Here is a 23,666-nt window from a genome sequence, read left to right on the forward strand (position 1 = left end):
GAGGCTGCGGGACGTCCCGGGCTCCTTTCCCGGCCTCCTGCGCGGAGCGCACCGGGCGGACCCGGACTTGCAGGGGCGCGCGGTCCCCTCGCTGCCCGGGGCAGGAGCGCCAGCGAAGGGCCCCCTTTGGGGAACCAGGGGGCGCGCGGGGAGCTCCCCTCCCTCCGTCCCAGCCCGGGGCCCGGACTCGCCTGAAGCTCGGGCCATGCGGGGCTGGCCCGTCCGGGGGCCCCGCTCCGTGCCCTGAGCGCGCCATGGCCGGGCTGCAGCCGCCCGGCGAGGGGGACCTCTCCATGCTCTCGCCGCCCCCGATCCCCGGCGACCCCCGGCGCGGGGAGTTCGTCGCCCTGACCGCTGTGCAGACGGAGAAGAACGAGCCGCCCGCGGGCAGCCCCCGGCGCCTGGGGCTGCTGGGGACCCCGCTGCCAGCGCCGCCCGGCGGGGCGACCGCCCGCTCCGCCGCGCACAAGCGCTACCGGCGCCTGCAGAACTGTCTGTACAACGTGCTGGAGAGACCCCGCGGCTGGGCGTTCATCTACCACGCCTTCATGTGAGTCCGCAGGGCCCCCAGCCCCTGCCCCCCAGCTACCCGCCTTCCTGTGAGTCCGCCGGGCCCCCAGCCCCTGCCCCCCAGCTTGCCCCCCAGCTACCCGCCTTCCTGTGAGTCCGCCGGGCCCCCAGCCCCTGCCCCCCAGCTTGCCCCCCAGCTACCCGCCTTCCTGTGAGTCCGCCGGGCCCCCAGCCCCTGCCCCCCAGCTTGCCCCCCAGCTACCCGCCTTCCTGTGAGTCCGCCGGGCCCCCAGCCTGCCCCCCAGTTCCTGAGAGTCCGCCGGGCCCCCAGCCCCTGCCCCCAGCCTGCCCCCCAGCTACCCGCCTTCCTGTGAGTCCGCCGGGCCCCCAGCCCCTGCCCCCCAGCTACCCGCCTTCCTGTGAGTCCGCCGGGCCCCCAGCCCCCTGCCCCCCAGCTACCCGCCTTCCTGTGAGTCCGCCGGGCCCCCAGCCCCCTGCCCCCCAGCTACCCGCCTTCCTGTGAGTCCGCCGGGCCCCCATCCCCGTCCCCTGCAGCCTGCCCCCCAGCTACCCGCCTTCCTGTGAGTCCGCCGGGCCCCCATCCCCGTCCCCTCCAGCCTACCCCCCAGCTACCCGCCTTCCTGTGAGTCCGCTGGGCCCCCATCCCCCTGCCCCCCAGCTACCCGCCTTCCTGTGAGTCCGCCGTGCCCCCATCCCCCTGCCCCCCAGCTACCCGCCTTCATGTGAGTCCGCCGGGCCCTCAGCCTGAAGTGGGTTCCCATCCCTGGGTCCCCCCCCAACCTGCCCTCGCCCCCTGGCTCCTGGGTGCCCTCAGCCTGACACCCATCCACCCACCTTCATGTGGCCCTGTCTGACCCCTAGGTCCCTAACCTCACCACATCCCTGGGGTGGCAAGGCCCAACATGTGAGAGGGGTCCCAGCCTGACCCTTCAGGATAACACCATCCTCCGAGCCCCCCCAGCCCTTCCCCCATCTACACACCTTCATCCCAGTACTGGGCCAGGTTGGCTCATCTGTAGGGGTCCCATCAACTATTCCCCCATCTACATCCTGACCCCTAATCCCCCAAGGACCAGCCCACCAATCTAATCCCCAGGAGGTCCCTCATCCTCCTTCCCCAGGGCCATGTGTTTGTGTGGGTACTGTGGCTCCTGCATAACCCCACCATCCACACCTCACAACTATTAGGCTCTTGCCTGAGTTCTGGATCGGGGAGCATTGCCGGTCCCCATCCCGGTCCTCACTGCACCACTCCAGTCTCCATAGACAGTACCCATCTCCCAATGCTGGTCCCCATGGGGGTCCTTCTAGTCCCCAGTCTCGGGTTTCATCTCCACTCTTTTTCACCAGTCCCCTTTTCTCCTCGCCCACAACCTTTCTTTCAGGGCTGATTCCTACCCGAGCTTCTTTCCAGTCCTTCCTCCGCTCCACCCCTCTTCCACCAATGCTATCCTAACCCTGAAGTCCTTTCTTGATCCAGTATCCACCAGCTTCCAGTCCTGATCCCCTTCCGCCATTTCAGCCCACCTTTCACAATCCGTCTCTTCCTTCCAGGTGGCCAGTTCTCTTGTCAATCCCCTTTCTACGTTAAACCCCCTGCAAAGAGTTCTGAACTGCCAGCAGAACCTGCTGGGGGAGTCCCCAGGGGTCCACGTTCCTCTGTCTTGTCCCCATGTGAATGTAAAGAATCCACACCTGCTTGCATGCAGCTTCAAAACTCTTCCAAAATTTGCACTAGTTTCCTACGAATTCAGTTCACACCTTTCAAATCCAGGTACATGTTGTTAACAGCCTTGTCTGTGTTCCACTCCATTGACTAGTGTGTTGAGTTTTCGACTAACATCTTATTTTGGGAGGAGGGGGGTTGGGTTACAAACAACTTTTGTGGCTTGCTTTTTTAAAAAAAGCACTCCATTGTTTGAACTTTGTGTCAAGTCTCAGACGAGGTGAGAATACCTCCCAGATCATTTCCTCTGTTTGTTTCTTTTTCAAGTTTCAGAGTAACAGCCGTGTTAGTCTGTATTCGCAAAAAGAAAAGGAGTACTTGTGGCACCTTAGAGACTAACCAATTTATTTGAGCATCAGCTTTCGTGAGCTACAGCTCACTTCATGCATCCGATGAAGTGAGCTGTAGCTCACGAAAGCTGATGCTCAAATAAATTGGTTAGTCTCTAAGGTGCCACAAGTACTCCTTTTCTTTTTTCTTTTTCAAGTTTGAGATGGTATCTTCTGCTTTGCATGACTTCAAATTAAAAAGGTAGGGTTTTTTTTAGTGTTAAATAACAATGTTGATAGTTTATTAGCTCCAAGCCCTGGAATGGACCCAGAACATAAACACAGGCTTGCTTTCTGGGTCTGCCTTCCCTAGATATTAACTGGCCCGAAGGTTTTGCGGCTGTCATGAACTATAGCGTAGCTGTGATAATCCAGGAAAGCAAATGCAACCCCTGAAAAAAAAACCCTTTCCCAGCATGGGAAATGATGTCTGTATTGTGGCCCAAGGGATATTGGTTGCTTAGTTTAGCTTCTTTCTGAAGAAACAAAAGATTTGTGTTAATCCCCCTTCAGACTTTGTCCCTAAAGTTTTTGTTTGACTGTTTGGAATTTTAAAATTTAAAAACCAAAGCAGCTCAAACATAATAATACTAAAGACCTAGAAATGGGATGAGTTGCCCTCCATTCTCGCTTGGAGAGAAAACAAGAAACACCTGCATTTGTCTGACTATTTCTGTTTATTTTTCTTAAAATGCAAATCAAGGGTCTGTCCTAGAAAGAACTCTTGACTTTCAGAAAGGCAGGAGCGGTGATGCCTTAGTTCTACAGGGCTGGGCCCTAGAAAAACAATCCTCACTTAACAGATCTCTGGTGGGTGAGCTGCCTGGTATGTACATGAGTCTGTTAATTTCATTAACAAACTCCCATTCTCAGGGATGGCAAAGGGAAGCCAGCGTCATTTATCAAACAGTGACTTAGAAGGGAACGGACTTGTGTGTGCGTGCTCTGGGGAGACACGGAATGAAGAGTGATTGCGTTAGAGGACACCAGCTCAGCATGGGCTGTGACATGATTGGTTTTGTATAGAATGCAAGGCATTCATGATCGGTGCCTTACTAGTGCGGTGCAGACATTTCTTGGGTTCAGCAGAAAGGGTAATTATTGAGAAACGAAAGGGGGACCAGGAGGCCTCCGAACCTTGCGTCGCTCCAGCGTCAGCTGGTGTTAATTTGGGGGAATGGGGCTTTGCCACAGAAAATTAGCGAGTTGTCTTTCTGCCTAATTAGATAGCTTGTGATTTTTTTTGTGCTTAAAACAGTTGCAATGGTGCTCTGGGTAAATAGGAGGTCCATAAATCAAAGAGCAGGTGTTCTGTGTCCCAGAGGCATGTTTTTTCCTCTTTTAAGTGGGTTATTTCAGCCAGCGCGCTCTTACCGTATTTCTCTTTAGTTATACAAAGGCAAAGGAAGAAACGGCAGTAGGAAAACTCCCTGCCCTGATCCTAGGGTGCTAGCTCCCTTGGCAGAAGTGTTGGGAACCTCTTTGCATAGGTAGAATGAATTAGGAACCAATGTCTGCCCCATGAAAGGGTCTCTCCCTGGGTGGAACGCCACTGGAATTATGCATATTGGAATCGGGCTAGATCTGTAAGGGAGACTCAAACACTAGGCACTGCAATGCCAACTCTGCGTGCCTTGCTGCCTGGCGGGAGTCACCCAGTCTCCCTGTTCCATGCAAGGGGTGTGTTAAGTGCCTAAAAAAGGACCCACAAAAGTCAGTGGCTGAGTGACCTGCCTAAGCTAGCCAAGAGGAAATGCCAAGGAGCCAAGGGAAGAAGCCAAAGGGAGTTAGGCATCAAAGTCTGGGCTGGAGGGAGGATGCCTCCATCTGCTTGGGATTCACAGCCATGCGTCCCCTTCTGAAGTTGGGCACCTACACCCTTTCTCTTCGGGGGTGTACGAAGGAAGAGTCCCCCTTGCCACATGTAGCTCAGCAGTTCGAACACTCACCCAGGAAGTCGAGAGACCCAGAATCAAATCCCCCTCCCACCCCCACAGCCTTGTGTGGAGCAGGGACTTGGCTATCCTGCCTTCCAAGTGAGTGCTCCAACCACTGGGGGTAAGGAGCTCTGGGGCAGGTCTCTCTCAACCTCTCCTTGGAGCTGTGCCACACGGCACAAATATTCTGTATTTCTTGGGCCAGAGAGAGAGAGAGAGATCGACTCTATATCCCGGTGACTGGATGTTCATTGCCTCATCTGCTCTTGCAGCAGCCTTGCTCTGTGCGAGGTCCAATCTGGTGGGTGGCCACTGAAAACGCCTCCCGGGTCAGGCCCCACAGGTGAAATATGTAGGGCAATGCCCAGTGTGAGGATGCTGCTGGACTCAGAGTGAGCTGGGTGTCAGGATTTATGTGGCATTACACATGCCCGATGGCAGAAATGTAGTCACCCTGGGGAATTTATTGGGGGGGGGGGGGGGAGGAAAGTTTGATATCTAAGGAGTGTAGCTGCCCGTGGGGTTAGGCAGCAGCTGGGTGGGGACTTTAAGGCTCCACATTTTGGGCTTGGGTGCCTGAAGAGGCATTGAGGTTCCTAATTCGCTTTGTGGATCTAGCCCTTGCTCTGCAAAGCAAGAGAGCTGAAAAAGGCCGCTGAGAGAGGAACACGTGCGCAGAAAGGGAAGTGTGGTTAAGCGGTGGGAGCCTGTGTCTGGGTGGAAGCTCTGCTAGATTCTCTTCTAGGTGGTACCGCTGTTTGTGGCTTTGTGCAACTTGCAGGGGAGCTGCGTCTCTGTGCCACTGTTTTCCCCAGAAGCACAACCCGGACATTACCACCCGTGCCTGGAAGAGAGGGCAGCAGCCTACCTCATTCATCTCTGTAAAGGGTGTTGAACTCGTTGGCTGAATGGAGCACTACGGGGGGCCTGTTATGACACCCTCTGGAAATCTGAGCGAGTGACCTGCGAGTGTGTGAAGTGCAGAGTGCCCCAGACAGAGAATGCAGAGCAGCAGGTTTGCACATGTAAATAAATATCTATTTAGACCCTTTCTGACAGCAGGTCCCTTCCTGTTTCGTTTTTTGTGATGCAAGGCATATGTGGATTTCTTCCCTCCCCCCCCCCCACTTTCCATATTCTGATTTAAAGCTCAAAGAGTCTGAATGTCTTTGAAGGAGCCATAGATTCTCCGTGCGAATGAGCTTCCAAAGCACCCAAAGGTTTGCTGAGGCAGCTTGGGCTAGTGGATAGAGCAGTGGGGCTGGGGAGACCAGGATTCTAGCCCCAGCTCCAAGACTGACCTCTTGTAAGACCTAGGGTGAACCTGTGCCCCTCTCTCTCCCTCTCCCCCCCCCCCTTTGTCTATTTAGATTGTGAGCACTTCGGGACAGGGCCTGTCTCTTGTGCTGTGCGTGTGAGCATGAGAAGGGCTGGAGGATGATGACTGCCTAGATCTACTCTTAGCGGGGCGGTGTAGCATTACTCTGCCCTTAGGACAGATTTGAATGGGGAGCGGGTAGCCTGCTCCTCTGCTCTCCGCCGACAGCAGCGGGGTCCAATGCAGCGACACTGCGCGTTCCCCAGCCGGATGTCCTTGGGGCTGTGTCCAGGTCTGTCGGTGGGTTCAGCCACAAGTGGGACAAGTGGAAGTGCTGGGATTGTGTCTCCTAGTCGCTGTTCAAGGCCTGCTCAGGCCTCGTGGGAAAACCCTGCTGAGCGCGCTCTGCAGAGATCGCTCTGCTCACAGACCAGTGCCAACGTCCCGAGCTGCGGTTGGCTTTGTTTTATTTCATTTTTTCCTCCTTCCGCGTCCCTCTTAACTTGCTCCAGGTGTTTTCATGGGGATGGGGTGGGGAGAGTGGAGGGAAAGCTCCCAAAGACTCTCTCTATTTTATGCCTGGCTAATTTTGGGTAGGGGGGACCTGTAGTTTGGCTTGCAGTGCCATTAACCCACAGCTCGGTGTCTCATGAGACCCAGCCAGGGCCTAATCAAGGAGGAGAGTTGAAGCTGCAAGAAGCTTCCCCCAGACCAACCAGGGGTTTGACCCTACGCGTCGGCTGGATCTTCAGAAGCAGGAATATTTCTAGACGGGGTTTACTCATTGCTTGAGCAGCGATTTGAACTCCCCTGGGGAATCTTTTGCTAACTTGGCGTATGGGTAGCAATTAGACTCTGGTTCCAAATTGCCTGTAATCTCCCCGGGAGAAACTGTCGTGATCAAACATGCTGAGAGAAAGCGCCCCTGAATTTGAATCTGAGAAGAGGGAAAGGAAGTGGCTTGCTCATGTCAGTATATCTCCGGGAAACTAGGAACTACATCAGACTGGGAATCAGGACACCTGCCTTCTGATCCTGGCTCTACCCATGACCCTGGGCAAAGTCAGTTCCCTCCCGCCTCCTCTGGCCTCAGTTTCCCCATCTTACAGATGGAAAGCATGGTATTTCCCTACGCTTTTTTTTTAAAGTGCGTGGAGATCTCCGGCTGGAAGAGTGCCATGGAAGTGCTGAGTATTGCATATCCACTGACGTGCCTGTGCTAAGCCCCGGTCCCACTGCGCCATGCAGCTGGCTGCTCTGTCTGCAGGCCCAGGGCGTGTTCTTCCCTCTGTACCATGCGCTCAATTTCTGTGGGCCCAGGAAGGAGTTCAGCAGGCAGCCACCGGTGCACCTGCGCGCTCGCTGCTCCGGCCCATTTCACGAGACGGTCTTAGCCAGGCAGGAGGTGCACTCCAGGCACCATAAGTCAGAGCTGGCAGGTACCGCCATGGGGGCCAAGGTGGTGGGGCTGGGTGTGGGGAATGGAAGACTGGAGTGGAGGGGGGTGAGCAGTTGGAGCCGCATGATTGGGAGAGGACAGGAGGTGTTTGGCGTCAGAGAGTGGGAGACACCCCCCCACACACATACACACACCTAAAAATAGCTAAGATCAGCACCAACCAGTAAGTGTGAGGCTGCGTGTCCAGGCTGCTGTATACCTGCCTATGCACATGTATGTGCCAAGCCTGTCCGGGCTGCGTGTGCATCCCCTGCCTTTTGGCGTGTGGGTGTGTTTAGCGTGTGCATCCCCTGCCTTTTGGCGTGTGGGTGTGTTTAGCTCTTGCTGCAAGAGCCCGAGCCGCACCGGTACAGTGCCAGGCCGTCAGAAGCAGCCAGGATGTCACGACCATGCTCTCCCATCTTGGTTTTGGGGAGCTATAATTCAGTGGTAACAGAATGTACGAACTGGGAACTGAATGTGCGAGTCACAGCCTGTTAAGGTGGGGGGGAAGTGGGTCTGATTTAAGCTAGCCTAGTGAGGTAGCAGGATGGATTTGTCACTTGATAACAGGGCATCTGCATTCCCCGGGGGAGATCAGACAGGAGCCGGTCTGCCATCTGTAACTCTTCTCGGGACCCTCAAAGTCGTTCGCTGGGGTGGTTTTTTTATTTTGTTTGTTGTTGTTGGGGGGGGAGGGGGTTGTGTGCGCAAATGTTGTGCTGGAAACAAAGATCCTCCTGCGAGGAATTAACGGTGACAGCTGGCGTGGAAGGGCTGGTAGTTGTATATTACACAGATTTTGCTGTGCTCTGAAAGAAGAAAGGGAAGGAGAATCTTGCGTTCAAAGAGTAATGAGTGGTGCGCGCGCACACACACACACACACACGCCATCCAGCCCCCCCGCATAACTCCACTGGAACAAGACTATCCACGAGTGCCCCTGGTACAGCGCTGCCGAGCAAGGGGCTGTACTGGGGTGCTACCCACCTACCCTTCCTGGTTCCCATTAGATCCTTGAAGTCTAAACATGCCCTTCCTCATCGTGGAAGCTGGAGAACGAGCTCCCTGCTAGCTGGATCCTCCTCCTGCCACATCCCACGTGGTGTTCTGGAAGCCTTCAAACGAGACTCTGATCTGCTGGAAGAGGGACTGCATTCCCTCTCTGTCTTCACTCATCTGCGCCACTTCCAGGCCTATGCAATAGCTTCTGTTTCCCCGCCAGGCCTTGCTGGGAAGGATTAGCGCCAGGGGACTCCTGTCGAATGAGCTTGTGAGGCGGGGGCAGGGTGTAGCGATCCACAATGAAACTCTCCAGGACACCGAGTTCAGGGTTTGCCCTGGACCCATGCGTACATGATGCAAGGTCCCCGTCACACCTGCTCCAGCAACGGGCCTGGTCTGTGGCTGTGTCAGTTGCATCTAGGACCCTTGTTTGTGACCTTTACCATGAGATGTGTTAGTGCGTCACAAACTTGGCATAGAGACCTTGATGGGGATTCAGGGAAAGGATTACACACCCTGCCTTGGAAACTAGTTCTTGCTGCTACGAGGTTGTTTTGTGGTTGGCCGTCTTGTCTTCTAGATTGCAAGGTCTTCAGGGCAGGGACTGACTACCCAAGGTGTGTACAGCTCCTAGCCCCAACCCAGGCTGCGACCATAGGGCGCTACCCATGTACAAAGCACTAATAATTAGCAAACATGACAAGATACCGCTTTTCTTCTCAAAGGGGGTTGAGGGAGGCAGTGGGACTGATGTTGAAGGCAGGAGATGCTCTCCTAGCATGGGTCAGATTGTCTCCAAAGCCCTGAATTATTATGAATCCTGTTGATGAAGGTAGTACCTCCAGGCCAGCCAGGAGCAGTGCTCCCCTGTGCTAGGCGCTGCACGAGCACAGAGCAGTAGGCAGTCCCTGCCCTGAATAGCTTGCAGTCTGAATCTGTACAATCACGTCCCTCTTCATATATTGTTCGAGCTGGCCAGAAAGCTGTGTGCAGGGTGGGGGGAGCTCAGTGTGTCTCTCTCTGCCCCTTTCTTCACCCCCCCCCCCAACATAAACTCCGGTCTCTCTTTTGGTGGACTTCTTTCTATAAATACCATCACTGCTTGGCGATCGATACAGGAAGTTGACTCGGCTTCACCCCAATGCTGCAGCTCTCCACGCTTTGGAGAGCTCTATTGGGACTGCGTTTCTGTGTGCTCCCGTAGACCTGCCTAATCGACGTGACCCTCAAAGGGCAAACCTTCGAATGGCACTTAGAGAAAGCCTAAAAGTTTTTCCATGTCCCCCAGATACTTAAAATCCTGCAGGCTGAGAGCGGTGGGCTAAATATGATCTCCACTCTCTGCTTAGGGGCTACGCACGGGGGTCTGGAGGTGCCCTGGACAGGTGCATAGGCTCTGGGCAGTCTGGTTGCTCTCCCCATCTGCCCCAGCGTTGGGACATGGTGCACAGCTGTATCTAGGATCACAACAGCTTGATCGGGTTTGCTGATGGGCTGGAATCTTACGCATCAGAGCCTTTATTCTGGGGTGGATTTGGACGTGTTTTGTGTGTTCAGAGTGTTGAAGCCAGTAACTTAAAGAATGGGATCAATTTAAGCTCTGTCTACCCTGGGAGGGACCCTATAAACTCTCCAGGAAGTTACAGTAGCGAGCACCTAATGTAGATGTGCGTTTGGCTACCAGTATTTCCTTGTCTGTGCAGGCAGCTCCTGTCTGTCCTGCCTTTCATAATGTCATCGTCAAGATGGGGGAGTTACTTGTCATGTCGCACTCTGGGAACGTTTCGTGTCGAAAGGGCAGTGCGGAGGCAAAGAAAGTGACTCGCTCAGGCTCAGTGGGAGAGCTGAGGACAGACACTTGACTTGTGACATCGACCTGGGCGCTGTCATCTCGGAGGACTGTGGAAATAGGGTATTAAATGGAACTACACGCTGTGGAATGAAATGCTCCCCCTCTCTTAAAACCGGTTTAAGATCCCAAATCCAGGTCTCAAATATGAGTCTCTTTGCATTGGTAAATTGAGGATCTGGGCCTTAGTCTCTGTAAATTGGGACAAAATTCCTTCTCTTGTCCTCTTAGTTCAGAGTCCCTCTGGAGCAAGAACTGATTCTTGTTAGATGTATGTACAGCGCCTAACGCAGTGGGGCCCCAGTCTTTGCGGAGGCTGTTTATATGGACTGAGGTCGCACCTTAGGGCCCCACGGTGCTCGGCGCTGTACAACCACAGAACAAAAAGAGCCCCAAAGAGCTTACAGTCTGAACACTCCATTGCAGCCCTTGGTTGCTACCACAATAGAAATAAGAACTGGACTCTAAACATATTTTGGGGGCGGGGAAAAACCTCCTGTAACTTTTCCGTTCCCACAACATCTCTCAGCAGCAGCAGCTGCCACTGCGCTTCCTGGGCCAGAAGTGTCAAAATTACCTGCAAGCGCCTGGCATTCCCTGGCCACGAGCAGCCAAAGGCATCTGGTGAGACTTCTGTTTTCCTGCAAACTTTGCAAACTCCAGTACTTCGTACAACTACTAAGTTGCAGGTGTACACGTACGCACACACACGTACGCACACCTCAAACCCATTTTGCAGTTGACTAGGCACTTTCCATATTGCTGCTCTGAAAGAACCGGGTTCCTACCAGCTTATGTTAATGGTTATGAAACTTCCGGGCACTGAAAACTTGGCTCAGCAGAATTTGCTTTCCTAGAGGAGCATTTCATTAGAAGAGCAATTTGACCAGGAGCAAATTACAGAAGACTGAAACAATAACAAAACTGAACCCCTTACAAATTTCTGCCCCCACTCCCATGCTCAGCTGAAGCCTGCAGACCTGTTCACTTTGCTTCCCTTGTTAGTGTTGATTTGATGCATTTTACCTCCAGCCCTTCTTGTTAAAATCTCACCTGTGTGTCTGGAGTTCAGGACGCGATCAGAGGGAGAAGGCAAATGGGAACCTAGTAGGAATTGTTTGTGCATCTCTTATGCTGCTTAATGAAAGCCTGGTGCCCCAGAGAGCTGTTGCATTTGTGGGACCCCATCCTGTTTCCTTACATGTGTACCTTGGAAGGGTTTTGAAAGTAATTCAGCTTCAACAAAGAAGATCAAGAAAATGCAATAGAGCATTTCTCTCTCTCCCTTAGCTGGAGACGCTGGGCAAGTCCAGTCTGGTGGTATCCTCCAAGCCACAAGTTCAGAGTTCTAATCCCGATTCTGACACTGCCTTCCTGTGTGGCTTTGGGAATCTCACATAGCGGCTCTGTGCCTCAGTTTCCCCATCTATATTATGGGGGTAATATTGACCTGAAGGGAAATTAGCTGGATTCACCCTTGCTGGTGCAGGGCAGTTTTCACACATGCTCCCAGCCCAGTAGGGGATTCACCCCTGGATCTGGGGGAGGGAAGGGGTGGCTTCCCCAGGAACTTGACTCTGCAGCCAGGGGCTCCACAAGATGAAGCCACCTGGGAGATGCTCTGAATCAGAGGCTTTGGCCACATACCTCCTCACTGATCAGCGCCATCCACTGTGCGGCTACTAAGGTTGCAAGCACCTTGTCCTACTACCGCCCCAATCCCCAGGTGGATCTTCCATCCCTGGGGGGCCCCACTTCTGGGTTCCCCGGGGCAGAAGCTGCCAGGACCGGGGGATAAATCAAGGCCTGTGTCTGCACAGTGCTTTGAAGATGAAGCCAGCTAGCAATGAGCGAACAGTTCTTCTGAAGTTTGCTGATTTGAACTTTTACTTCTGCAATTCCTTGCACTGAAACGAAGAACCATTTCCCCTGTAAACTGCAATTTCAGCCTGGCTGGGCATTGCCCAGCGCCAGCCCTAAATACCCGCCCGTGTCGATGGGAGAGCTGTCTGTGCACGGACCATGCAGCTGGGCCAAGGAGCTGCTGATTCGCTTGGGGCTTGGTCTAGCCGGGACGCTACTGCCCGGCAAGCCAGGGTGTGAATCTACAGGGCTAGCAGGCTGCACAGTGACAACCTTGTGTCTCTTGCAGGTACAGAATGTCCCTTTTTGGACCCTGGAACTGCCCGGGCAACGTAGGTGAACACGGGGGGATGAAACTGAGGCAGGCAGCGATGTTAAGTGTTTCTGATCCCTCCTGCCAAACGCTGCAACACACTGACCGGGACCCAGGCTGCTGACCGCTAATATTTTCTGGTGGTTCTTTTTATTATTATTCCCTTGCATCCTATTACTGTAGAGACTTGCACAGAGCAGCAGCCGATTTCCTCTGCCCCAGCGGCTCGCTTTCCCATGCAAGCCAGGCAGCAGGGACTGAATTTGACCCTTAGCTGGGTGGGATGTGGATGGGGACCCGTGCCTGTTGCCCCTGGGCTGGTTGTGGTTCATGTGGCCTGGTTTGGGAGGTGTATGGGTGTAAGCACCCTTTTCTCCGAAGGAGAGTCTGGGAGGATGCAGGGGAAAGAGAGCCTTGACGCAAGCATTTGCAAAGTCAAACCAGCAACCGGTCAAAGAAAATCAGACACAGATGGGGCAGGATGAGCCACCAGCTTTTGTGTTGCAATGTTTTGTCAGGCTGCTTTCTTAGGTTGTGATCTACTTGATTTCCCCCCTCCTCTCCCCATGAACGAGCCCAAAGGGAAAGTCCCACAGAAATCTCAGAATTTCACCGGGTTCTGAGTTGGAGTTGTGAATCTTTCAGCAGCACAAACTGGGCTCAACTTCACCCCTGAGACTTAGTTTGTCTCAATTGACTAGAGGTGAGACAAAATCAGACCTGACCTCTCAGTGCAAACTTTGGCTGTGGCTTCAGAATCAGACCCTGTGGGTGACCTGAATATCCCTGAGGTCTGGGCCAAAGTGAGTTCTGAGCTGGGTCCCAACTCTGTAGCTGAGGCTGGTGTCCACTGATGAGCTTCCTTGCACGCTGGGTTTGAGTCTAGAGTTTGAAGCAAACCCCCAAAAGCAGGCCAGTTCCACAGGCTCCCGGAGTTGCCTGGCTCTGCTGGTGACAAAAACGGCCATGGATAGACTAACCCATGCAGGGAGATCTTGTCCTGAGAGCCAGAATTGGACACTCAAGGGCTCTGTGCATCCTTGGAAGGGAGTGAGTCCCCGGCCTTGGCTCCCTGAACTGAGGTGACCCTTCCATCAGCCCCAGACAGAGAAAACCCCCAAACCTGGGAGGAAAGAGAACCAAGCCGAGGAGGAGCCTGGTTTAGGGCTGGAATTTGCCAGTGGTGGGTTCTGTTCCCGGTTCTGCCACTGATGTGCTGGATGGGAGTCAAGTCAATTCCCTTCTCTGTGCGACAGGCTGGGATGGGAAATCCCAGCTGTAACAAAGGAAAGGCTCTGATGGCAGGAGGAGAGGGCGTGATGGGAGCAGACACACCTCAAGCGTCTGTGTGTACCATGGCATCCCTGCAAACATGCCGAGGAACCCGACGGCTGGAAGCTGCCGGCACGGTTAGCAGAAAGGCCTTTATCCGGAGGCACCTTGGGTGAGATGCCAGCTGGGCAGTACGCAGGCAGTAGGCGCACAGCACGAGCGATAGGCCTGGCGAGGCTGCTGCTGAAACAGGCAAAACGTGGCAAACAGCCAGTCAAGCCCCTTTGGAAACAGAGCGTTAGCAACGTGACCAAGCCAGAGTGCCCGTCGTAACGTACGACAGCCCTGTGTCCCTCGCCCGAGGTAGCTCAGAGGAGGGACAGCCGTGGGGTTAACGCACTGGCCTGGGGCTCAGGAGAGCGGGGTGCAATACGCGGCTCTGCTATGGGCTCTCTGTGGGAGTCAATCTCTCTGTGTCGCCATCTGGGAAATGGGGATAAAAGTACTTCTCTGTTTAGATTGCAAGCTCTTGGTGGCAGGGCTCGTCTGCATTGCTTAGCACAGTGCGGCCCCTCGCACAGCTGGACCAGTAAGGGGTTGTCTACGCTTCACACGGAGCCCAGGTCTACGGGACCTGGACTTGGTGGTTCCAAGCCTGTGCTTGGGCGTCCACACTGCATAGTGAATCTGGGTTTCCAGTTGCTGGACTTTGGTCTTGCAGCTGTGCTAATGTGTCCACACTACACAGACCTTCTCACTCGGGTCTGAGGCTTGACCTGGGTCCACTCTGCAAAATGACAGGGTTTGGACCCTAGTCAGAGCAGGATCCAGGCTCCAATTCTGCCTCCCTCCTTCCCCAGCAGGATCCTAAGACCTGGCTCCTGAGTGCTGGCTGACCCGAGTCAGACTGATCTGTGTGTGGCTTGAAGAGGGTTGGGCTCAGCCCTGAGTCCGAGCCTGGGCTTAGCGTGCAATGGAGACGTACCCACAGATGCTACTGTAACACTAATGAGAAGTCGGGCACTGCTGGTTTTTAATGATGCCGCAGTACTTCGCTTACGAGACAGGGAGCAATTGCACGGCAGCGTGGTCCTCCCCCCTGCCCCCCGGTGCGCCGTCTGTATGTTCGTCCCCCTATGGCTCCGCTGAATTGGTGCGGGACGTTGGCAAACAGATGGACTCCCCCTTCGCTCGCTGCTGCCGCTCGGTGCTGAAGAAGCGCTCTTAAGCGAGAGAGCAGGGGATTAAACATGCATAAGCTCCGGCGTGCCTCCGCCCACCACTTAAGGCACGGGCACAGCGGCTCCACTGAACCAGGCCCAAGTCCCAGAGTAGTGACCTAACCGTTAGGCCATCTTCCTCTTCATTAAGGCTCACAACCCCTGGTAAGCATTGTCCCTAAGAAACTGAGGAGCGGAGAGATTAAGGCCCCCTGGTTTGGGGTTACTCAGTGATTGGGCGCCCTACCCCCACCCTAGGGCCTGATTTCTGCAGGTCATCAGGGGTTGCTCAGCACCTGTGAAAGTGAGACCCTAGAGTTGCAGACCTAAGACTCTCTCCCCCCCCCCCCCCCCGCCCCCAAACCAGTGGCCACTCTTGCAGATCCTGGTCCAACAATTTGGGTAGCTCAGATGAGAAGTCCGTGGCCTCCCGCGGACTGGAGCCCAGGCCTCCTGACTCTGCAAGAGCAGACCTTGAGGTTTTAAAAATCACATCTCATCCCACAGGAAGTGCATGCTCTCTGTCCCGGGGGCCTTGCTGTATAATGAATGGGCCGAGGGGAGTGAGAGCACCAGGAGTAAATGCGTGCCATGAAATATTTACAGGGTGTCCTTCCTCCGATTGACTTTCAGCAGTCCCTCTCCGCGCATTACCGTCAGGGCGCATGGAATGATGGATGGACTCTGCAGGTTAGTGCTCTGCCACTGAAGGGTATGAACCAGGAGAAGGATGGGGCATGGACTGCCCTGTAAAGAGAGGGGATGTTGTTCCTGCTCACCAACTCCTGGGATTTAGGACTGCTGAGTTCTGCCACTGATTCACTCTAAAACCTTGATCAAGTCCCTTAATCTTCCCGTATTGTGGCATCCTCGTCTGTAAAATGGGGCTGAGGATACTGAGCTGATCAGGAGGCAGCTGGGAGACTTGCTTGATGTTTGTAAAGTACTCTGGTATCCTCGGGGGCGGAGGGGGAGCCGCTGTACAGTCACGCTCTCCAGCACTGGGAGGCCGAGGGAGTTGTAGAGGTGGCTCTTTGGAGAGACAGTGAGTAAGCCAACTGGCTGCTGGTTTGGCGTTTCATAGGCCAAAGGGTATGTTACTGGTTATTTACAGCAGTGCCTGCTGGGCTGGCAGTCCCTAACCCTGGCTCATTCTGCGACTTCTTCCCACCTCTCCCTAGCTCCTGTGGTTTTGTGAGAGCCTGGGAAGTTGTAGCTTGAGGCTGGCACCTGCGTCTCTTGCATCATCCGACAGAGACCATGTGGGACTGTTTCCATCCTCTGGAGCTAAAGTGTGTCTCTCTGTAATGTGCCACCTGGCATCCACCGGCCCAGGGGTGTGGGCATTGGGTCCTCTCCAGAGCCGCTCATTCCCGCAAGAGAAGGAGGGATGCAGGTCTTTTAAAAAGCACTCTCAAATGGCCTGATCCCACACTACTTGCCCAGACACGATTCCCATTGACTTAACTGGCTCCGTCATGGGCTGGGCCGTTCTCCCAGGGCAAGGATAGGCCCAAAGTGTATTTAAAATAAGGAGTGCTCAGCCAAGCGTGGTTTCCATGTGGGTCCATGACAGAGCACTAGGTGTTTGGAGAATGTAAAGAAACTCTTGCCTGATAGCAGACGCGTCCCAGAGAATCCAAGCAGCCGGAGATGGTGTTTTGAAGAGGTTTTTAAGACTAGGTTGGACAAGCCCCTGCCTTAGTGTGGGAGGGGCTGGATGAGATGACCTCTCGCGGCCCTGCACTTCTGTGATTCCGTGTGGGTCAGAGCCCACCTATAGGGCAGCTCAGCTCCCAGGAGGTGGATTTGTCTTGCTGTCCCCATCCCCGTGCCATCCCCCACATCCCATGCGGTAGGGCAGGGCGGATAGGAGGCGTGGCTGTTTCACTTCAAAGGGGCTTGTGCTGACCCTTGTCTTTGTGTGTTTCACTCAAGTTCTTAAAAAAAATAGATTTTGTTTGTTTCATTTGGAATCTGAACAAACCAAAGGTCAAAGCTTAGCCCACAGCCTCCTTATATTTTTAAATCCAGTTTCCACCCAAACCCACAGATCAGGGCACCTGTCTCTCTCCAAACCCGGCCGTGGCTTGCACACCCCTCACTAAACTGGCCCCAGGTTTCAGCTTGATTATAATCACCCCGCCAAACTTGGGTGACTCTCCTGGCTCCCTCTCTGGCATTTCGGTTCTCTGGTGGTGGTCCTTACGAGAACAGATTGACAGCTTCCCAATCCAAGCCTCCCTGAGCCAGGCTGCCGCCCTGTGACACTGTCTTGGCCGGTCAGTGGCCTTGAGAAAGGGATGGGGTGATGGGAACCTACCTCGAGGTAGGGAGTGGTGGGGATGCCAGTGATGGGGATGCCGGTGGAAGGGAGAGAGCTTTCCAGTCCCAGGGGGCTGGTGGGAGAGACGTATGCAGAGCGGGGAGGGGATTTGGGATTGGATCGTTGTCATCGGGAGTGTCTCTGAAAGCCTCTTGTGCCCAATACCCGTCTTTCTCGCTCACAGTAACTCTGCCAGGAAAGGCTCCCGTTACAGCTGGCTGGTGTCCCATCCATCCCCTGCCTATCAAATGGCTGGGATGCTTCAGGTGTAATATTCCCTCTCTCAGCCCTCCGGCCTCACAGGAGCCGTTTACCTTTGCTTTGCTTCCTAGCCATTGGCCCCGTATCTCAGCTCTTCTCTCCAAGAGTCTGTGGCCAGGAGCAGCAGCCTCTCTGCCTGGGTAGAAATATCATACGAGTACCTTGGTTTTGCGTTTCTCTGGAGCCTTGTGCCCAAGCAGCTCCAATCTGCCCTTTGAGATACTCTGGGATCGGTTACAGTTTCTCAGAATATGTCTGTACAGTGAGAAACCCTCTGCGGTTCTGAGTCTGAGCCCAGGCCAGCTGACTCGGCCTCGTGCTACAGGGCTAAAAACAGCCTTGGAGATGTTCCGGATTGGGCTGGAGCCTGGGCTCTGAGCCCCGCCCCGCTGCTCCGGGTTTCAGAGCTCGATCGGAACACCTACATGGCTGTTTTTAGCCCTGGAGCATCAGCCTGAGTCAGTTGACCTGGGCTCTGAGCCTTGCTGCCACGGTGGGTTTTTGCTGTGTCAACGTACCTTCAGTAACCTTCTCCAATTGACTTCCTTCTCTGTGCCTCATGCACCCCATCTGTGAAATAGAGAGAAGTGTACTGACCCACATTAGAGAGACAGAGCTGCAGCCACCTCTGGGGTGGAAGTTGACAGCAGTTTAACAGCCACAAAACACTACCCAACAATTCTGGCCTGGAAGTGGAGAGGAACAACTTATCCATTTGACAGTCCAGGGGGATTTTAGGAAGAGGCAGAATATAATTATTTGCTTGGAGTTTGGCCTGAATTAACTCCCCCGCACTTAAGATCTTGGAGTGAAAAATATTATGGGGCAGGAACCAACAACAACAAAAGGCCAATGCTGCAGATTCCCAGGCCAGACTCATAGCCACCAATGCGTAAAATTAAGTGACTAAGCCACAAAGGGAAACTGTGGATTGATTTCCCTGCCCCCCTTCTGCTGCCAGATTCCACTCTCCACACCCAGCCTTTGCTAAGCTCCGGTGCAGCGAGTTACCTCTCGCCCGAAACCCCCCCCCGGGCTCAGCTCCCCGGCCCGTGTGCAACAGGTGCGGCAACAGGCATTGCTCTTGCAGGACAAAGAAAACGTTGCAATTTACAACGGGGGGGGGGGGGGGAATCTCCCATTTGATTCCTCTGTCCCATTCCCAGCAGAGGCATGATGCTTAGGCACACTTAAGAGTTATATTTTAGTGCTGAGCCGAGATCCCCTGGGACGGAGTGCAAGGAAAATGGCTGAGTCAGCACAAGGAATCTGCTTTCTCTCGCTTCCTGTTCTTCTGTAATTGGGTACATCTGTGTTGAAGCCTGGATTGTTCAGAGGGCGACTGGACCCTGAGGGCAGCCTTTTGCCTCTAGGTCACCAGTTCAAATCCAGCCCAGGCTGGCAGTGAGACTGGGCTGCATTGAACGGGAACTCACTGGCTCTCAGACCCGCTGGATCGTAGTCTTCCATGCCAGGGACACCCTTTCCCTGCACTTCAGATGCTTCGTTAACCAGTTAAACCTACTTCCCTTCTGAAAGGCTCCAGGCATCTCCCTGAGCTTTGTTCTCCATTCTCATGCTCGCCAACCTTTCAGAAACTGCAGCCTCTCAGCCTTTGAATGCAGCTGCTTTGCGGGACGTTTTACTCCCGAATCCTCCATGCCGATGGTGCCGGCGTTTTGGCAGTGTTCTTGTGCCCATTCCCTAGGACAGAGAGAACGTTAGGTCTTTCTGCTCCATCCTTTCTCCATGTGCAGGCTTGGGGGGGTGGGGGAGAGATTTGACAGGGGGCCGGGGGGGTGCAGGTTAGGGTTTTTAAGCAGGGCTGCATGGGGACAGAGGATGTTGTGGCTTCGAATGAAGGTGTGTTAGCAGGACTGGAACAGCAGAAGGTCAAGATTGATGTGTGTGGGTAGAATTATGGGTATGTAGTTTGCCAAGCGTGTTCATGCTCTATGGAATATCCCCCCAAATTAAGAGGGGGGGGGGAATTGCCACACTACCGGCTCCTTTCTGCCCCACCAAACCCTGCTTCCAAGTGGCTGTCCTCTCATACCAGTCTGTCACTGGTCCTCCCGGGCCCATCCTCACCTGGGTAACTTCATTTGCAAGAGCCCTGTGCAATGTTACTTTTCCCCAGTGATCACTTTGTCCCCTGGGCACAGGCCAGGGAAGGCAAGACGTCGCGTTATCCCAGAGCAGGCCAGAATCCCAGAGGCACCAAGATGGCGTAAAGTTACATATTGCCCTCCCTGGCCAGTGCCTTTTCTGCTGTCCTGCCTGAGAGGTGCAGCCCAAGCTCCTTCCCTCGGGGAATCTGGCTACATCCCTCTGGATTTGGCCCTGCAGTTCCATGCAATTGAGCGGAGCCTGCCCGAGCGACGACTCCCGGTCCCGGCTTGGGCTGGTTCTGCGCCAGCCCCCCCCTGGAGGTGCAAGGCTCCGTATCCCGTTATGGCCATTGCGATACGTAACCCGTCCCCATCCCAGGATGGAAGCAGGACGCTAGGCGGGGCTCTCGGATCCGAGCACTAACCCCCCTGCGCTTTCCCGCTCAGGACGCCCTGGCGCTGGTTGCCTAGTGGAGCACGTGCTGCAGAACAGCATCCAGCAGGCCTGCTCACGCTGACCCTATTTTTATGTATTTTGCTTGGCAGGTTTGGGCTGGCTTGGAAGAAGAGCGGGGCTTTCGCTGCAGCTGTCTGTGCGCATCAGGCTCGGGTCCTTTGTTTCTGGGAAGGAGCCTGATGCTTATGGTGCTGGGGGCTTTTCTCCCGGGCAGTCCAGGGAGCTGCTAGCACTAGGGCAGCCCCATCTCTGCTGCACCCCTGCTGCTGGGTCTTGCCCGGCCTGGAAAGCACCTGCCTCTATGCAAAGCTGTTGAAATAAGGGCTGGGGAAAGCAGGTCGGGGAAGAGAGCGAGCAGGGTCCTGCGAGAGACACCTGTGCTCCTCCGCCGCGTGTAGGGTGGCCTCCCCCACTCTCAAGCGGGAGCAAAGTCTGGGGCTGGGAAGTAGAACTGTGTGATGAACTTTTCCTCACTTGGCACTAGCTAGAGCAGTGACGTCCCCAGCTCCTTGCAGATCCGGCCAGCGGTCTGCGGAGCTTTGCCGGGGAACGTCTCCTCCTCTCGCCAGAGAAGCCCCTCCACCCTGCCGCTGACCTCTTTCCCCCCCCAACTCTCAGCGATCCTTCTCCAGCTAGCAGAGATGGGAGTCGTGAGTAAAGCAGGGGGTTGGCCAAGCACCATGGCAGTGAGTCATGGACAACACCTGTCAGGATCCATCCAGGCATCCCTCCCCCACTGTTGGATGGTTACAAGGGTCACATCCTGTCTAATCTTAAATGTCCCAAGCGATGGGGCTTTCCCTGCTTCCTTGGAGCAACTGTCTCAGGCATGATGGGCTTGAGTTGCCTCAGCTGAGCCTGAGGCTAGACAGCTCAGCCCTCCGGCCGGTTAATAGGCCCAGCTGGACTGCTGCAGAATCTCCTGATTGCAGCTCACTGGCTGCTCAGGGCTTTTGCCCACAGCTGCACTCTCGCCTGTGCCTGCCTAGTTCCTCTCCAGCGCTGATCTCTGGCCCGGCTTCTGACTCTAGCTCTGACCCTTGGCTGGTCTCCCAGTTCCTGGCTCTGACTCCCCGTTCCTGGTTCTAACTACCAGAGCAGACTGGCCACCTCCCAGTCCCTGACAACCGTTCTATAGCTTAGGGCAGCTCCCAGGGGAGAAGCTTTCCCTGGCATTGCTCCTAAGTGTTCACTGGTTTGGTTTAATCTTTGATGCCTGCGTCCTTGGGTGTTGTGAGCATTAGAAATACTTTGGGTCCACTCCTGGCATTACTGGTATGTGCTACTCTTTCATCATGGTAGCGGCTGGAAGCCTCAACCTAAATCCTCGGTGTGCTAGGAGCTGTACAAACCCATAGTGAGAGACGGTCCTTGCTTGAAGAGGTTGCAGTCTAAGGAGAAGACTGTGCGGGTGTTGGCACTGCAGTAATGGTATTTTAAGTTGGTGTGTCGGAAAGTTACAGGAGGTTTAACAGAATTCCTAGCTGGGGGTTGCTAAACAGCCAGCAAAAAGACCAGCTTCTGACCTCTGTTACATAGCGGTAAATCCATCGAAGTCCGTGGATTTAATCCAGGTTTACGCTCCTGGAATGGAGAGCAAAATGTGGCCCCAGAAGTTCTTGACAATGCTGAGTTTTTAATGTATTAACTTACTTTGGTGTCTCTCTCTCTCTCTCTCTCTCTCTCTCTCTCTCTGCGTTTGGTCCCATTCTGCCTGGATCTGTTTGGACACCAGGATGGACCCTGACCAGCTCACTTGACTTTAAACATGACTGCCCATGCCTGAACTGAATGCTAAGTCATGTTTAATGTCCTGTAAGTAACCATGACTCCCTCTGGGCCATGTTCCAACATGATGTCACTCTGCAGCCCGGAGAAGCCCTGCAAAGTAGCAAGGATTCTGAGATGCTTGTGGGTGTCTCTTGCAATAACTTCTATTCAAACCTTACTGAGAGGTGGGCAATCCTCGAACTCGAGGCTCTAAGCCTTTCCAGGACCGCAGAGAGGTCTAGGGAGGGTGGGAATGGAGAAGACCTCCTGAAAGACCCCTCTACATCTTTTTCTAGGTCAGTACTAACGCGATTAGTATGTACCTTGCCTGGTGTGCTGGAGCTTTTAGCAATTGTGTGGGTGTAGGTAGCTGTGAGTGAACTGGCTATAGGCCAGGGCATCTGGACTCCTGGGTTCTATGAGAGCCTCTGCCACTGGCTTGCTGTTTGACCTTGGGGAGATGGTTTTGTGTTTTCGCTCCCCTCTTTCTTTGACGATGAGGATACTGGCCTTCCTTTGGCGAATGCTTTGCGCTCTATGGCTGGGAAGATTTATGGCTGTCTCAAGCGCTGTTGGGTGCAGTGGGCCGGATTCCGTGTGTCCCCAGTAACGCTGCGGACGCTGCTGGAGTTGGGCCAGGTTTGCCCAGGGAAGCTAGGAGTGGAATTTCTCTCCAGCGATTCCATTCCTCAGCAGGCCATGCAGTGAGCCTGCAAGCGCAGCATCCCTCCGAGCCCTTGCTTTGCATATCTCGCTGCCTGCCATGGGTTTGTCTGGCGATATTAGCCGATGGGACGATAAAGTAAACAAGAGCGGGCTCAGTGCCACGGCAGGTGGAAGAAAGCAACAGCTGCCCTGGGGCTGGAGGAGGGAGAGCAGAGGGTTGAGCCCCAGTTTCATCCGCTGGCTAATTCTCCCTGTAACCAGGGGGCCATGATCCTGAGCCTCAAGCTGTGCATTCAGGGCTTGATCCTGTGAAGCGCCGACGCTCTGGCCCCGATCCTGCAAAGTATTAAAGCTGGTGCTTAGCCTTAAGCATGCGTGTCACTCCAGTGATGGTGAACGACCCTCTCTCTGTGCTGAGAGTGCAGCTGCACTGATCTCAGCAGCTCCGCTGTCTGGGGAAGCAGGTGGCAGGTTTGATCTGGGTGAGGTTCCCTCCACGTGCTCGCTGGATTGGGACCTCCCATATCCTGAACTGGAATGAACTCAAAGCAAAACTCGCTCCATCCTCGGGACTCTTGCATCCAAACTGCAGTGAAACCCAAACCTCACAAGCCCCATAAACTGGTCATGGCAGGTCCCCGCCTTATTTAACAGCTCCCTGACCCTCCTGATGCAGCGGGACGTGAGGTTCCCAGGTCGGAGCAAACCCCAGAACCAGGACTGTTTGGCGAGGCTGAAGAGCAGCTTAGAGGGAGAGTAAATGGAGAGAGACGTGATCACTGTCAGCTTTGATTCAGAGCTGCGCATGAAGGCTGAGCTGGGGTGTCTCCCGGCTCCCTGTCCGTTCCATGCTGGGAGTTCCATGGCGGGTTTCTGCAGGTGTGACGTTGTTATTTTTAACCAGTGCTTGTGGCTAAGGTGGGGCAGCCTCCCACTGCAAGGTGGCTGAAGTCGCCAGGGGTTCTCACTGCTCCTTGGCATTGCACCTAGCTAGCAGTCCCGTCTGTGCACGCCTGGCCCTTCTGGGGGATACTAGGCTCTGTCACTCATCTGCAAAGAGGTTTCTCTCTCTGCTCCGCAACCGAAGAGCAACCCTCTCCCCTGTCCCTGGCAGCTTGGCACAGGGGCGCAATGCAACATGCACAGGGCTGTCTCTACCCCCACAGGCTGCAGAGTAGCAGCCAAGGCCTGGATAGTCAGTCCTGCGCCTTTGTGAGCAGGGGGCTGGTGGGGCCTGGTAGTGAGAGAGATGCAGACCCTGCCAGCCAGGCATC

The 23,666-nt window shown here is 54.6% G+C and overlaps 1 protein-coding gene across 1 annotated transcript in view; it reads left to right on the forward strand.

Annotated features, from left to right (window-relative positions):
- The first annotated feature begins 254 nt into the window (after positions 1-254).
- The window catches only part of KCNQ4 (potassium voltage-gated channel subfamily Q member 4), a 74,594-nt gene continuing 51,182 nt past the window's right edge, over positions 255-23,666 (forward strand). Inside the window, exon 1 of the mRNA XM_074934603.1 lies at positions 255-550. Within this exon, the coding sequence (XP_074790704.1) occupies positions 255-550 (296 nt within the window). The remainder of the gene's footprint in view (positions 551-23,666) is intronic.

The sequence above is a fragment of the Natator depressus genome, chromosome 19, assembly GCF_965152275.1.
Source record: "Natator depressus isolate rNatDep1 chromosome 19, rNatDep2.hap1, whole genome shotgun sequence".
Classification (NCBI taxonomy): domain Eukaryota; kingdom Metazoa; phylum Chordata; order Testudines; family Cheloniidae; genus Natator; species Natator depressus.